Genomic DNA, 16,390 nt, shown 5'->3' with positions numbered 1-16,390 from the left:
CACAAGCATTTAAAATAATGACCCTTTAAGGGAAGTCTTCTCTTCAGATCTGACCTGCCTTTAGCAATGCTATTGGTTGTCAGAGTGGGCTTCTGTGTCAATGCAGGAGATCTGTACTACTGCAGTGGTATCTCATAGGTGGACAGTCTACTTCCATTCAAGCTGCAGGTCTCGAGGTGAGAGGCCCCTCTATCCCTTCTGTTTAGCTTTCTGAATAAAGGCATACCCTACTGCTGTAAATGGGCGTCAGTTTGTTTATTCTGCTGGGCCTCTTGGTAGTTTATCACCCCACAGTTTGGATTCCTACTGTAGCTATCACTCTAGTACCTTCTTCATCTTGCCTTCCTCACCCTTTTAGTATTACTGCACACCACTGTGCACATTTATTATTTTGTTGGGTTTCCCCGCACTCTAAGACCCCTATTCCTTAGGGATGGTATCCCACTCGAACTTGCACTCCTCCCCACAGAGAAGCCTTTTACCCCAGAGATGGTTGCACTCCTTGACACTCCATTACCCCTATTCCTCTCCTGGGGGATCCTATTGCCCTACAAAGTCGATGGAAATCATTCCCTACAGTCTCTTTCCTAAAAAGGACCTGACTCTTCTGTGTCCTCCAACAGTGTCATCTTAAGAGCATTATAGGCCCCCGGGCAATACAGTGCACTGGGGCCCTGTCTACACAATCACGCACGAGAATTTACTGACAAAAATCATAAAATTTACTGGCAGAACCACATCTTTTACTGCCAGTGCAAAAAAAAGTACCTAGAATTACAGTTTTCAGTGCCGAACAATGCAAATGTCAGTATTTAAACTATAAACATATAGCTAGTCAGGGCTGCTGATAGGGGGGGACCACCAGTCCTCTTGTAGGGGGCCCGAGCAAACAGGGGGGCCCAGACGGAAGAAGAGGGATTAGTGATGGGCGACAATTGCAGAACTCTTCCTCCAGCAGCTGAAAGTTGGTCTCTCCCCCTCTCCCTGCTCCCAGCTTTTATCTGCTGGAAAAGAGACAGTAGTCCCTCACTAATTCCCCCTCCCTGTGCCCAGTCTGTATATATATTTTTTTCATATCATCTTCATTTTTATTTATTAACTCCGTTTTATCTTTTTGATGTAGCAGGAGTCCTGTGAGTTATGTTGTATTTGTGTCTGCTAATGCTAATAATGATTTTATTGTATTTAGTGAAATATATTATTTACTTTGGGGGGCCCTGTCAGAAATTGCGGGGCCCCGTACAGACTACCTATCAGCAGCTCTGTAGCTAGTGCTATTAGCAATGTGTTTAAGTTAAACAAAAGTAAAAAAAAAAAAAAAATGTCTTCATTGACATGAAAGTCAGGTTACTATAACCCAGCCAGCACAGAGTTTCCTCTAACATCAGAGTCTGCAGGATTCCCCCTTACAGTGAAAGGGAACTCTTATGTAAAAGGGAACGCTGCAGATCATGATCTAAGGAGGGAACTCTGATGTGGAGGGGGGCTCTGGTGACCAGAGACCACCTTATATCAGAGTCCACTGCTTTCTCTTTCCCACTTACATCAGGGTCCGCAGACTGAGTTCCCCCTTGCATTGTAAGGGGGAATCCTGCTGAAAAGGGGAACTCTGATGTGGGGGGCACTCTGGTGACCAGAGACCACCTTCCGTAGAGTAAATACACTAAGGTAAGGGGGTCACTAATATAGGAGGGGGAACCTTTATATCAGTGCCCCCTTACATTTTTGCATTCACTCCCCCCTTACAACAGCAACCCCCCGCACTCGTGGAGGATCGGATCTTCTCTCTGATTTCCGCAAACTGGGCATGGGCAGTTCTAACCCGTCACTCTCCACAATTTGCTGGGTTGGGGCCCCCCAGGCAAGCGGGGGCCCCGGGCAACTGCCCAGCGTGCCCAATGGAAAAGATGGCCCTGTCTTCCAACAGTTCCAACCCCTGTGTAGCACTGACCATTGTATCCACCCTAGCGTCTTTTCCTGGTATCACTATTGTGGAATGCTTAGGCAACATCTTCTGAAGAGAGGAAGTTTCCTGCCTTATCACAGTTTGTATAGTGCTTGGGGTACTATAATCTGCAAACCGTGTCCAGATAACATTTGTCAGCTATCTAGTGCTAGTAATCTTGAATCACTTTCAAGTGAAAGCTCTTTGGCTCAAGTCCTCACTAGGAAAGTCTACTCCCTATGGACCTTTGAACTTTTCCTTCTGTGTAGTAGACTTTTTTCCCCCCATTCTCCTCTTTTTGGGTTTGTGGGATTGTTGTGGTGTTCCCATTTAGCATGATTTCCTCTATCCCATATGGTCTCTCAGTCCTTTTTGGTCACTTCCTCTGAGTTAGGGAGACTGGAAGGCTCCAAGCTGGTTTCCTCAGACCAAGTGGCACCAGAAGCTATTCGCCAGACTCTGGCCAGGGAAGCCATGGTCCCTTTCCCCCCATCCAGAGAGCAATCCTCTAACAAATCATATCCTCTTGGTTTCCCCTTGAGTTTGGTTCTCTGGAACAGACAATTTCCGTGTGTTTGGGGGATCTTTTTGTTGGTCGCTCTTCTGACCTAACCTCCACTGGACATCATCTGGATAGTGTGGGACCTTCATGTTTTTAGAGGTTTGGAAACTCCCCCTGCAACAGCCCAGATGATTTATTTCCCTATGCTGGACGGTATTGAGTGTGTCCTTCGTGACTGGTAAAGGTATTGCCTTCTGGATCCCTCACCTAATGATCCCTACATTAAAGAGTAAGGGTTCAGCACATCTGTGCACCTTCATGTATTCATAACTGGAATGTCCTATACTTTTCTAGATGACACCAGACCACACTGATACCCTGCTGCAGATGCCTCCAAACGGTATAATGTAAATGGGATGAGATTTTCGTTCTTGCTTTACAGTTTGCGTACTGGGCACTGACCAAATTTGGCCATGTTTGCCCATATGACCCCCCCTGCTGCAATAGTGAGTCATTTAGTGGTGGTACAAGTTGTATTATCGGTTGCTGGGATGCAGGTGGCTACACAATTCTAGTTTCAAATTATAATCAAGCCAGCTGGCATCCCAGGTGACATCATTGACTAAATATGGTCAATACAATATTTGTTAAATGACATCAGGCTGCACCACAGGCTGGCTGATGGGCATTCAGCAGCTGGTCGGTGAAATGCCAGTTGTGACAAGAATCCTTCAAGACAGAATCATTGTGCACAGGTTGTCATGTTTGTGTCAGCAGGATTGTCATTCATTGTGACCGACACTGGATTTACATTGCTGGAAGATGTGATTGACGATGGACTCGCACCATAGGACATTTTATTTTTTGTTAATAAAGGACTTTATCACCGCATTTAAGCATGTTAGCATGTTAACCAGGTTACTCATTTTAGTACCCCTTAGTCATTCACACAAGGATCATTGCCAGGGAGGCTCCTAGCAGGGTTCCCTCCCTATTTTGAAGGCATGTGGCCATTGTGGTTCAAGAGGAAGGGGACCCAACGCCATTTTTTGCATGAGATTGTCCATTAAAATCCATACCAGATTCAATAATAAGGGTGTGGTATGGGCTTTTAGCATGAACCCCACATCATCTTTTTTTCCTGGCTGGTGTCATTGACCATATATGGGCATGACTATATGTGATCAATGATCTCACTCGAAATGCCCTGCCTGCTGTGATTACAAACAAAAGCAGACCAGAGAAGTGAAATGCCATTTAGCAAATTGTATTTATTTCTAACTTTTACTCTTACGTTTGTGCATCCTAGATGTTTGCCACTTCACCGACAGGTTTAAAGCATCCCAAAGCATGTTATTTAAAGGAACTGTGCAATGTCTAGCTCCCCTCCCCTAGCTTTATTTGACCATGAAATTAGCCAGAATTGATTTTCAAGATTCACCGATCATTGAAATTAACCGACTTTTGCATTACAATTTGCAATTTGAAGAGTTTATAATGAGTTTGTTGGACAGCCCATGAATAAAACCACATTTGTCCATCACAAAGTGTAAGTTTAGAGGCCTTTGTGGGGCCTGATTACCAGTAAACAGGTCCTCTGTCCTTCTGAGGAAATCTCCTTAGATTCCTTATTTTTTCCTATTCTTTGTACTAGTACTAGGATTCCTGTCCCTTACTCTTCAGTAAAGGATTTGATGATTCCTAGAATCATATAGTCTAAGCAAAATTATATACTTTTGTGTTTGCCCCTATTTATCATCACTTAAACGCAAATATCTACGCCTTTTTCTATGTACACAAAGGGCCTATTTCTTTCTAATATTGTTCATAAATCTGTGTTAGTGAGCACTTCTCCTTTGCCAAGATAATCTACCCACCTCACAGGTGTGGCATATCAAGATGCTGATTAGACAGCACGATAATTGCACAGGTGTGCCTTAGACTGGCCACAATAAAAGGCCACTCTAAAATATGCAGTTTTATCATACAGCACAATGCCACAGATGTTGCACGTTTTGAGGGGGCATGCAATTTGCATGCTGACTGCAGGAATATCCACCAGAGCTGTTGCCCTTGAATTGAATGTTTATTTCTCTACCATAAGCCGTCTCCAAAGGCATTTCAGAGAATTTGGCAGTACATCCAACTGGCCTCACAACTGTAACCACACCAGCCCAAGACCTCCACATCCAGCATCTTCACTTCCCCTTGGTCATGGCAATTTTACATATTTAGTGTGGCCTTCTTCATCTAGCCTTATTTCAGATGTTTATTCTTCCTGATACTCTTTTGTAGTTCAGTCTCCATGTGTTGGATCTCTTGGTGGCTGCTGCTCATCCCTCAGCTGAACAGCTTTTGGATGTCCCAACTGTTTAAGAATGCCTAAATTTCTGTGTGCCTCAATGGTGAAAACAAAAATAAGAATTGAGAAACACAAGTCCCGTCCCTCTGGACTATTGGCTCTCACACTGCTTCCTCAAAAAACAGATATAATAGATGACGACATCATCTCTGACGAAAAGCATAGGTCGGAGCGACGCGCTGACGTCACCTCCTGCTTTCCTTTGTGTCCCTGAGAATGGGTTTGTCCATTTGTGCGCCGGCCGGCACACCAGACTTAAAGGCTTTTAAATGTTCATTTATATATAAGTGCAATACTTTGTTTTTTACAATACATTTTAAAAGGATTTACGCTATATGGAGCCTATCTTTCATATAAATTCACTTATCCATCCTTATGAGCGAATGAGAGGTGCAGATGCATGCCTGCATTGGGAGAGAGACCGGGCTTGGATTTATATTAAACGCACCTCTTTGATACTCTGTAGCAGGGGGTCAATTGGAGCTTGTAAGAAGTCATTTTAGTCCTAGCTGAAAGATCTACATCATCAAATACTCCCAATAGACACCATTTGGGATTGCATACATTAGGGAGCTCAAAAGTAGAGGCAATAAACTCTGTGACCTCAGAACAAAAAGGCATAATCTTACCGCAGGCCCAAACCATATGAAGAAAGTCACCCTGTTCAGCCTTGCATTTGTGGCACAAGGGGCATTCCCGTTTGTGCATAAGGAAGAGTCTCTTAGGGGTGTAGTAAATTTTGTGCATATAGCTTAGTTGGAAGAATTTATCCCTGGCTGATATAACAGTGTCAACGAAAAAGTTACACACCTCTTGCCAATTGCCAGGGGTGAGGTCTGGGACATCAGTTAACCACTTATCCTGTAATTTGGAAAATGAGGAAGACAAACATGAAAACCAGGCACCTATGTTCTGGGGAAATTTTGAATTGTACAAATGCACTTCCCTTAGACCTAATTGGGCTTTCGTTGCATGCCCGAGTTGAAAATATCTGTATTGCCAACTATTAGGGATGCCCAGTTCCTGTTGTAGTTTTACATAGAATTTAAACACGCCCTGCTCATACAGCTGATGGACGTATTTCAGACCTCTCCATGCCCAAAGTAAGCCATCCAATAGGAAGTAGGGTAAGAAGTAGGGTAAGTGGGGATTGTGCCATAGAGGTTGATTGGGAGAGTTTATATAATGTGTTTCAGACAACAGATTCAAGCAAAGATTGTAAATTCTAATAGAGGCCCTCAAAGTTACATTACCAGTAGATGTATTAAATGTACGCCTATATATTCGATTACTCAGAGTTTTGTAAGATTCGGAGCATTCAATAAAATATACCAAATTTTCGGTAGGAACACCATCTTGAACAAATAACCCTTCCCAACAAGGTTAACCTGAGTTTAAGCCAATGAGTTATTTTGATACGGAAAGCAGAGATGCAGGGCACTAAACTGTTTTCAAGGAATGTCTTCAAGGGAAGTTGTACTTCAATACTCAGATGTTTAAATTTGTGCTTAACTTGTAATGGGCATACTTGGGGTAGGCATAGGGGTAAGTCTACATCTTTTGGAAATATACAGGATTTTGTCCAATTGACTTTAAACCCTGAATAAGACCCAAACTGTTGTATAATATCCAAAGCTACTGTGACATTACGACCAGGATAAGAGAGATACATTAACATGCCGTCAGCATACAAAGAAACCCTCTCTTAAGTACCATTCAGTATACCTGTAAGTAGAGAGGAGACCCTAAGAAGCTCGGCTAATGGCTCAATTGCTAAAGTGAATAGCAGAGGTGACAGTGGGCACACCTGCTTGGTGCCCCGTTGCATAGGAAAGGGATCTGATAAAAATCTATTTTGTTAACCAGTTTTAATAACAAAATAGTAACTATTTTACAATGTGCAATTAAATGCAATTTTTATATCCCTTGCACAGAATGAATCACTTGAGCGTGTTGACTTTGGAACCAGATTGCAACAAGAAAAGATACAAACACCGACAAAATTGAAGTGCTCACAGTGTTCTGAAGAGTTCCAAGATGAACAAGTGTATGTGGATCATGCAATGTGTCACAGTATTGAAGAAGGCCTTGAAGACTGATAACTAATGCTGTGTAATATTATTATTCAATTTGACTACATTTTCGCTTAAGGTAGACATAGGATAGAGTTTAAATTGCACATGCATGGAGGCAGCAAAAGAACAGGGTGGAAGCAATTTATAAAACTCTGAATGCTTGTTCTCTTTGCAGTGCTAAGTTATTTTATATTAATTGTTTGTTTAAAAAAAAAACAGAGATTTCATATACAGTGAGGAAAATAAGTATTTGAACACCCTGCTATTTTGCCAGTTCTCCCACTTGGAAATCATGGAGGGGTCTGAAATTGTCATCGTAGGTGCATGTCCACTGTGAGAGACATAATCAAAAAAAAAAATCCAGAAATCACAATTTATGATTTTTTAACTATTTATTTGTATGATACAGCTGCAAATAAGTATTTGAACACCTGTCTATCAGCTAGAATTCTGACCCTCAAAGACCTGTTAGTCTGCCTTTAAAATGTCCACCTCCACTCCATTTATTATCCTAAATTAGATGCACCTGTTTGAGGTCATTAGCTGCATAAAGACACCTGTCCACCCCATACAATCAGTAAGAATCCAACTACTAACATGGCCAAGACCAAAGAGCTGTCCAAAGACACTAGAGACAAAATTGTACACCTCCACAAGGCTGGAATAGGCTACGGGGAAATTGCCAAGCAGCTTGGTGAAAAAAGGTCCACTGTTGGAGCAATCATTAGAAAATGGAAGAAGCTAAACATGACTGTCAATCTCCCTCGGACTGGGGCTCCATGCAAAATCTCACCTCGTGGGGTCTCAATGATCCTAAGAAAGGTGAGAAATCAGCCCAGGACTACACAGGAGGAGCTGGTCAATGACCTGAAAAGAGCTGGGACCACCGTTTCCAAGGTTACTGTTGGTAATACACTAAGACGTCATGGTTTGAAATCATGCATGGCACGGAAGGTTCCCCTGCTTAAACCAGCACATGTCAAGGCCCGTCTTAAGTTTGCCAATGACCATTTGAATGATCCAGAGGAGTCATGGGAGAAAGTCATGTGGTCAGATGAGACCAAAATAGAACTTTTTGGTCATAATTCCACTAACCGTGTTTGGAGGAAGAAGAATGATGAGTACCATCCCAAGAACACCATCCCTACTGTGAAGCATGGGGGTGGTAGCATCATGCTTTGGGGGTGTTTTTCTGCACATGGGACAGGGCGACTGCACTGTATTAAGGAGAGGATGACCGGGGCCATGTATTGCGAGATTTTGGGCAACAACCTCCTTCCCTCAGTTAGAGCTTTGAAAATGGGTCGAGGCTGGGTCTTCCAACATGACAATGACCCGAAGCACACAGCCAGGATAACCAAGGAGTGGCTCTGTAAGAAGCATATCAAGGTTCTGGCGTGGCCTAGCCAGTCTCCAGACCTAAACCCAATACAGAATCTTTGGAGGGAGCTCAAACTCTGTGTTTCTCAGCGACAGCCCAGAAACCTGACTGATCTAGAGAAGATCTGTGTGGAGGAGTGGGCCAAAATCCCTCCTCCAGTGTGTGCAAACCTGGTGAAAAACTACAAGAAACGTTTGACCTCTGTAATTGCAAACAAAGGCTACTGTACCAAATATTAACATTGATTTTCTCAGGTGTTCAAATACTTATTTGCAGCTGTATCATACAAATAAATAGTTAAAAAAATCATACATTGTGATTTCTGGATTTTTTTTTTTTTTATTATGTCTCTCACAGTGGACATGCACCTACGATGATAATTTCAGACCCCTCCATGATTTCCAAGTGGGAGAACTTGCAAAATAGCAGGGTGTTCAAACACTTATTTTCTTCACTGTATATACACTGTATCTATATCAGTCCAGTTTCATCCCTACCTGTATAATTTATGTATGCCTGGTTGAGGTAGAATAAATGTTGTAATAAATGTGTTGAAAATCTATGCAAAATGCTGCACTGTATTGTTGCAGATGATGTAACAAATAAGTTGTGGTATAATTACCAGATTCACCCTGTGCCCGTTTTTGTAAATATCCCCTTGGCTGTGAGAGGTAGATATAATGAGCATATTAAATACAGTTAAACTTTATACTATTGTTTGTTTTATTGAATTATTATAGTTATTAAAAAACAAAAGTAGATATTTGATATTCTCCAAAAAATCAAATATAGATTTTGAGAGGGCGTCTCTATAGCATCACATTATTTATCATTTGGCAATGTAAGTTTATTACTATGTGTCTTAAAATATTTTTTTATTGAATTTACCATTGCTGTTTGACAAATCATTGGATGGCTGCTTTTTGAGGGTGGAAGGTCGTTCTAAAACAATCTGACCTTTGCAATGTTCATGTGTGCACTCTAGGGCACATGCACATGCTCTGTGACTATTGTGTTCATTGGATAGAGCAGATAACAAAATGAGGTTAGAGGGCCTATGAAATTGGCCCTGCATCACGTGATCGCTGCAATCACACATGTAAATAAGGATTGCAATGGCGGGTGTGCCCTACCTGCCCTACCTGCTTTGCTTTGAAGCCCAACGGGGCAGAGGGACTCCCTATAAGGGAATGAGAGGATCTAGCCCGCTCAACCAGTCCCGTTAGTCCTTCGCCTCTCTTTTTAGAGACCGCGTGGTCAAAGTGCGTGCATGTTAACCCAATTTTGAGTGCGTGTAAGTGTGGTGTTTTTTGTGGGAGGGGGGTGGGCGTACTAAGCGCAGGCTTACCTCGCATAGCACACCCACCGGGAGCCAGGCTGAGACCACCAAACTCAATTCACATGTAGCCAAGACCGGGATCCGAACCCCTAGCTGCAGAGGTGAATGGCTTGTCAGCGCAGTGCCAATCGCGTTGAGCCAGCTCCCAGCAGTGATAGTTTCAACACTGCCACAAAAGTACAGTGTCACCAATGTCAGTGTAAGCCAGTGTAAGCCAACACCAGTAACCTGACCATCAGCCAAACCAGTACAGTGTCATCTAGTGCTGATGTTAGTAACTGGTGTCCTAATTGCTAACCAGCAACAGTGACAGGGTCATCAGGTACCAGTACAGACACTGCTAAAAATGTCCAAAAATTGTACACTAGTGAGGAGGCCTTTCAAATTCAGAGTATGACTGATAAGAGCAGCGAGTAGACCTCACAGCGGATTGCTATGGGGGCACTCGTGCATGCTCGCTCCTGAGCCCCACTCTGTGTATCCATTGGCATACAAAGCACAGCTCGACCCTGCACGCCTCACTTCCTCCTCACTGGCTGTGATTGATAGCAGCAAGAGCCAATGATGAGGGAGAGAGCTAAGAGAGCCTCTGCACATCGCTTGATTGAGATCGGACTCAGGTAAGTATAGGTGGGGCTGTGGGGTGCTGTATACTAGAGCTGCACGATTAATCATTTTGAGAATCGAGATTCTTTCCCCCTAGCGATCTTCACAAAGTATTTTCCCGTTTCTATGCAGACTTCTCTGCTCAAGCCGACAGCTGTTAAAAAAAAAACCTGGCAAGTTTTACAACATTCCTTAGTGCTGAGCTAACTATAAACATCGTAACATTTTGTTCTTTACATCAATGGAATTAACTTGGTCTGTAAATGAGGGAAGTTTAACCACTTAGGCCCCGTACACACGGTCGGACAAAACCAATGAGAATGGACCGAGGTTCAGTTTCATCGGTCCAAACCGACCGTGTGTATAGCCCATCGGTCTGTTTTCCTTCGGTCCAAATTTTTAAAACATGCTTCAAAACCAAACCGATGAACCGCTGCCCGATCGGTCCAAACCGATGGTTAGTACAGAAAAGCTTCGGTTCAAAACCCGCGCATGCTCAGAATCAAGTCGACACATGCTTGGAAGCATTGAAATTCGTTTTATTCAGCACGGTGTGTTTGACGTCACCGCGTTCTGACCCGATCGGTTTTTGGAACGATGGTGTGTACACACATCAGGCCACTTCAGCGGTAAACCGATGAAAACGGTCCGTCGGACCATTCTCATCGGTTTTGTCCGACCGTGTGTACGGGGGCCTTAAAGACTAAACCTTTTACTGACACTTGTTGCTTTCAAGTTAAAATCATATTTTTTTGCTAGAAAATGACGTAGAACCCCCCAAACATTATATATATATATATATATATATATATATATATATATATATATATATATATATAGCAGAGGCCCTAGAGAATAAAATGGCGGTTGTAGTAATATTTTATGTCACATCGTATTTGTGCAGCGGTCTTTCAAATACAATTTTTTGGAAAAAAATACACTTTAATGAATTAATAAAAAAATATAAAAGTAAAGTTAGCCCAAATGTTTTTGTATAATGTGAAAGATGACTTTGCACTGTAAGAATCGTGAGAGAATCATGATCTTTATTCTAAGCAAAAAAATCATGATTCTCATTTTTCCCAGAATTGTGCAGCTCTACTGCATACTGAAGTTTTTTTTACCTTAATTCAGAGAATGCATTAAGGTAGGGGCATACCGAGGGTATACATACAGGGGTCAGGGGGCCCATGCGGCTCCGCTCTACACCTGGAAAGGAAGGGCGGCGGCGGCGGCGGCATGTAGAGGAACCAATGCCCTCCATTTTCCTCCTGCAGCAACTGAGAGCCCACCTCTCCTTCACTTCCTTCCACAGGCATTCAGCAGCTGCATGAGGAAAATAGAGGGAATTGGTTCTTCTATATACCACCCTGACGGCCCACCTATCCAGGTTCTGCTGCCCCGTGCCCCTGTATACTCCCCTGCCCCCTCCCTCAGTGCTGCCGGGTTTCCCCCCCCTCCTCTCTCCCACTGGCTGCTGTGGGGGATTTGTCAGGATTGAGAGCGGTGGAAGAGGCCCTTCTTTTTCTGAATGGACAGAGTCAGTGATCAGTACCTATCACCGACTCTGTCCATTCATATCTGAGGTGTAGTAAACTGTGTTTACTATGTGTAGCATTACCCCCGGATTCCTAGGGGTGAATTTTGCATATTGCACATAGTAGAAGTAAAGGAATGTCCACGACAGGTGCTCTTTGCAGTGCTCTTTATTACCCAGCCGGGTAAAAACAGTGAACTCATGGTGAGGAAAGTAAAGTTGAAGAAGAATGGAGAATAGCAGATTCAGGCGTGATAATAGGAAACAGTCCTGCTCCCAAACACTTCTATGTGCCACTCCTGCCGGAGTGGGCTTAGCGTACCCGGACATGCCTCTCTCACTGACCTGGCAGCCGGAGTATCACTCGGACAATTGTAGGATAAAGTCTCTGCCACAGACCATCCTTAGTGAACTTGAACTTGAGAAAGAGCCTCTGCCACAGACTCTCCTCGGTGAGCCTCAGAAAGACACCTCTGCCACAGGTCCTCTCTGAATTGAATTCTTGGAGATATCCCTCTTTAGATGAGTTACGCCTGGATCTCCTTCAACTTGTCGCCCAGGTACCAACTGACAGGTGGTTAATCCCTCAGTGTCCGGCTACCTCGATCCCTGGTGGTTTGTCCAGGCCCTTTTGGACCGCCAGCCTCTCAATGGCGCTCCTCAGACTGACTCCCCATCGAACAGCAATACAGCTTGGGATCCTCAAAGGTGGGAACCCAGTCACTCACTGGGTCCCCGTCGCTGTTTAGATGCTCCGGGCCAGCATGGTCCCAGCACCAGAAACACTGCGTGGCACGCACGCCCCCGCCAGGTGTGGCCACCCCAAAGGTGGGTGCCACACTGGACAAAGAAGACCCAGACCAAATGGCGTCTGCCTCATAAATACCCCTCCCCAGCAAGCAGCGAGGACAAACCCTCCTGATTGGCTGCTGGGAAAGAGCACCCAAACCTTGACTCCACTGTTGCCACCTGAAGCACCGGGGCTGGAAGAACACCCCAGTACAACAGAATAAGCCCACAGCACAGCCAAGCTGAGACAGAGACCCTGTTTTGCATTTAACAATCTGGATCAGAGTTTACTACACTCTGATCTACCCTTAAATTTAACTATCACCAGTACCATAAAGTACATAGGCACTACATATTTTTCAGTTTGTGAATGAACAGGAAGCTCTGTACAAAGCTATTCCTGTCAATTCATTCTGTGCAGCTGAGGCTGCAGAGATGGAGATTGAGGGCTGTGTCCTCAATCTCCTTTATCTCTCTCAAAGGTAGAACATCAGAGGTCTGTTTAGACTGATAATAGTTCAGCAAAGCCCCAGAACAGGGTTACTAAAAAATTGAAAAAAAAATCATAAAAATGTAATTGAAAAAAAAAAAAAAATCTACCAACACCAGTAGTGGAACTACCAGGGTCCCAAATGTTTTACTTGTGACTGGGCCCTGGCATTCCACCACCACAACATGTGAAAGGGTCTTGAGATCGGAGGGAAGGGCCCTTCATGGTTTCTTGCACGGGGGCCCTGAAGGTTCTAGTTATACCTCTACATTAAAGCGGGAGTTCACCCCAAAAAAAAAAATTCAACATTACATTCAGCCGAGTTGGCAGAATGACAATCGGCTGTTTTTTTTTATTTTATTGCCGTACATACCGTATTTTTACCGCCGCTTCCGGGTATGTAATCTGCGGGACTGGGCGTTCCTAATTGATTGACATCCTTCCGACCGGCGCATACAGCGCGTCACGAGTTGCCGAAAGAAGCCGAACGTCGGTACGCAGGCGCGGTATAGAGCCGACTCGCAGTCCGGCTTCTTTCGGCAACTCGTGACGCGCTGTATGCGCCGATCGGAAGGATGTCAATCAATTAGGAACGCCCAGTCCCGCAGATTACATACCCAGAAGCGGCGGTGAAAATACGGTATGTACGGCAATAAAAAAAAAAAAAAAACAGCCGATTGTCATTCTGACAACTCGGCTGAATGTAATGTTAAAAAATTTTTTTTGGGTGAACCCCCGCTTTAAGGTAAAAACCTTCAGACTTTAGAAGTAGCACTCCACACCATGGTACTTTCTGAACAGTAACCTCTTCATGCAGAAAGCACAGGGACACAGTCAGGCCAGGCTAGCCTTGTGCTGCAGCAGAGTTTAAAACGGGGGCCAAGCAGCAGGGTGAGGGACACATAGCACAGTAGTCCTCTACCCTTGGACTACAGGAGAGTCACAACGCTCTCTACGTTGCAGATATAGAGAAAGGAGCTGTGTGTTAGTGGGCGTCCTGACTCTCCTGTAGTGCAAGGGAGGGGGCGAGCACGATACTCCACACCAGGGAGAAAGCCTTGCATTACGGTGTGTAGTTACAGACAGAAGAACAGGAAGTGAGGATTTCTCAGAAGAAATAAGGACATTTAAAAGAAAAATGGAAGGATGAGGTAAGTGAAGGAGGACTGCACTAAGGTAAAGTAATCTATTTAGGGAGTTTTTTTTTTTTTACCTTTACAAACCCTTTAAATCTGAACATATGGGTCAAATTCCAATAAAAATTTGGATAACAGCAATGCTCGTGGTGTATTGCATTGCATCAAGGGTTATATATGTCTATGAATCATCGCAAGTAATTAAAACAAGCAGAAGGCTATTTAGGGAAAAAAAAAATTGTACCTTTACAACCTCTAACTTTTTGATCAAATATTTTGAGATGCACCTGTATTATTTATTATTACCTGTATACAGGATTTATATATTGCCAACAGTTTGCACGCTGCTTTACAACGTTTGTAACGTCAGAGACAATACAATTCAGTACAGAAGGAATCAAGAGAACCCTGCTTGCTAGAGCTTACAATCTAAACTTAAGGTATTCAGATCCTCGAGGCAGGTAGACTGTGACCCCACAATTTATTTTGTAGCTCAGTTGTCAATTTTGTCTGGAATCTATCTTTATCACGCAACACTATAAAGCTCTATTACTGCCGTAGCCTAGTAAAAGCTGAATTGCAATGTTCAGTCACTGTCATACACATAATTCATGAGAAATGTCAGCTGTGAAATTCCTGCCCTGTAGATGAAATGTCACGGCATGACCTATTAGGATCAAACAAATGTGTCCAATCACAGCCAGTCTATTAGGAGTCTGTTTTAAGTGCTTTGGGATTTTAACCAAGAAATATGATCAATAGTACACAATGGGGGTTATTTACGAAATCCACTTTGCACTACGAGTGCACTGAAAGTGAAGTTGCTGTAGATCTAAGAGGGACATGCAAGGAAAATAAAAAAGCAGTTTTGCTTGCACATGATTGGATTATAAAATCAGCAGAGCTTCCCCTCAGATCTACAGCGATCTAAAGCGACTACACTTACAAGTGAAGTGGATTTGCCTTTAGTAAATGACCCCCAATGTGAGCATGCACAGTGACAGCACAGGGGTGATTATACTGTTATGAATTTTGGTTATTTTTTTTTTCTGTTATTTTCTGTATTGTATATCACTTTTAACCACTTGCTGACCAGCCGCCGCAGTTTTACTGCAGCAGCATGACTCGGCTGGGCGAAACAACGTTATGTGTAAACACACAGATCCCCGTTCTTTCAGGGGATAAATGACTGATCATGTGTTTATACCAAGTATGAACAGTGATCTGTCATCTCCCCTAGTAAGTCCCACCCCCCCCCCCTACTATTGAGAGTTGGGCTCAGAGTTGAGTAGGGGGTGGAACCAAGGGACGGTGCTCAGTGGTGGGTAGGGGGTGGAACCAAGGTACAGTGCTCAGAGGTAGGTAGGGGGTGGAACCAAGAAACAGTGCTCGGTGGGGGGTGGAACCAAGGGACAGTGCTCAGAGGTGGGTAGGGGGTGGAACCAAGGGACGGTGCTCAGAGGTGGGTAGGGGGTGGAACCAAGGGACGGTGCTCAGAGGTGGGTAGGGGGTGGAACCAAGGGACAGTGCTCAGAGGTGGGTAGGGGGTGGAACCAAGGCACAGTGCACGGAGGTGGGTAGGGGGTGAAACCAAGGCACAGTGCACGGAGGTGGGTAGGGGGTGGAACCAAGGCACAGTGCACGGAGGTCGGTAGGGGTGGAACCAAGGGACAGTGCACGGAGGTGGGTAGGGGGTGGAACCAAGGGATGGTGCTCAGAGGTGGGTAGGGGGTGGAACCAAGGTACAGTGCTCAGAGGTAGGAAGGGGGTGGAACCAAGAAACAGTGCTCGGTGGGGGGTGGAACCAAGGGACAGTGCTCAGAGGTGGGTAGGGGGTGGAACCAAGGGACGGTGCTCAGAGGTGGGTAGGGGGTGGAACCAAGGCACGGTGCACGGGGGTGGGTAGGGGGTGGAACCAAGGCACAGTGCACGGAGGTGGAACCAAGGCACAGTGCACGGAGGTGGGTAGGGGTGGAACCAAGGGACAGTGCACGGAGGTGGGTAGGGGGTAGAACCAAGGGATGGTGCTCAGAGGTGGGTAGGGGGTGGAACCAAGGGACAGTGCTCGGAGGTGGATAGGGGTGGAACCAAGGCACAGTGCTCGGAGGTGGATGGGGTGATGTAAAGGGGGGAGTACCTGCATCTATTTCCTGAGAAAAAAAGCCCTGGGCTTACCTGTAGCAAAAAGTGGTTGTAAAGGGTGTACAACCACTTTAAGTCTTCTACTA

At 44.5% G+C, this 16,390-nt stretch overlaps 1 protein-coding gene across 1 annotated transcript in view; it reads left to right on the top strand.

The window, feature by feature from the left end:
- CALCOCO2 (calcium binding and coiled-coil domain 2) overlaps positions 1–7,087 on the top strand; it is a 153,842-nt gene extending 146,755 nt beyond the window's left edge. The window contains exon 20 of the mRNA XM_040331327.1: positions 6,744–7,087. Coding sequence (XP_040187261.1) covers positions 6,744–6,908 — 165 coding nt within the window. The 3' untranslated portion in view covers positions 6,909–7,087. The remainder of the gene's footprint in view (positions 1–6,743) is intronic.
- Positions 7,088–16,390: the final 9,303 nt, after the last annotated feature.

The sequence above is a fragment of the Rana temporaria genome, chromosome 12 (genome assembly GCF_905171775.1).
Source record: "Rana temporaria chromosome 12, aRanTem1.1, whole genome shotgun sequence".
Classification (NCBI taxonomy): domain Eukaryota; kingdom Metazoa; phylum Chordata; class Amphibia; order Anura; family Ranidae; genus Rana; species Rana temporaria.
Note: the sequence above shows the minus strand (reverse complement) of the source record. Positions and strands in the feature narration are given on the sequence as shown.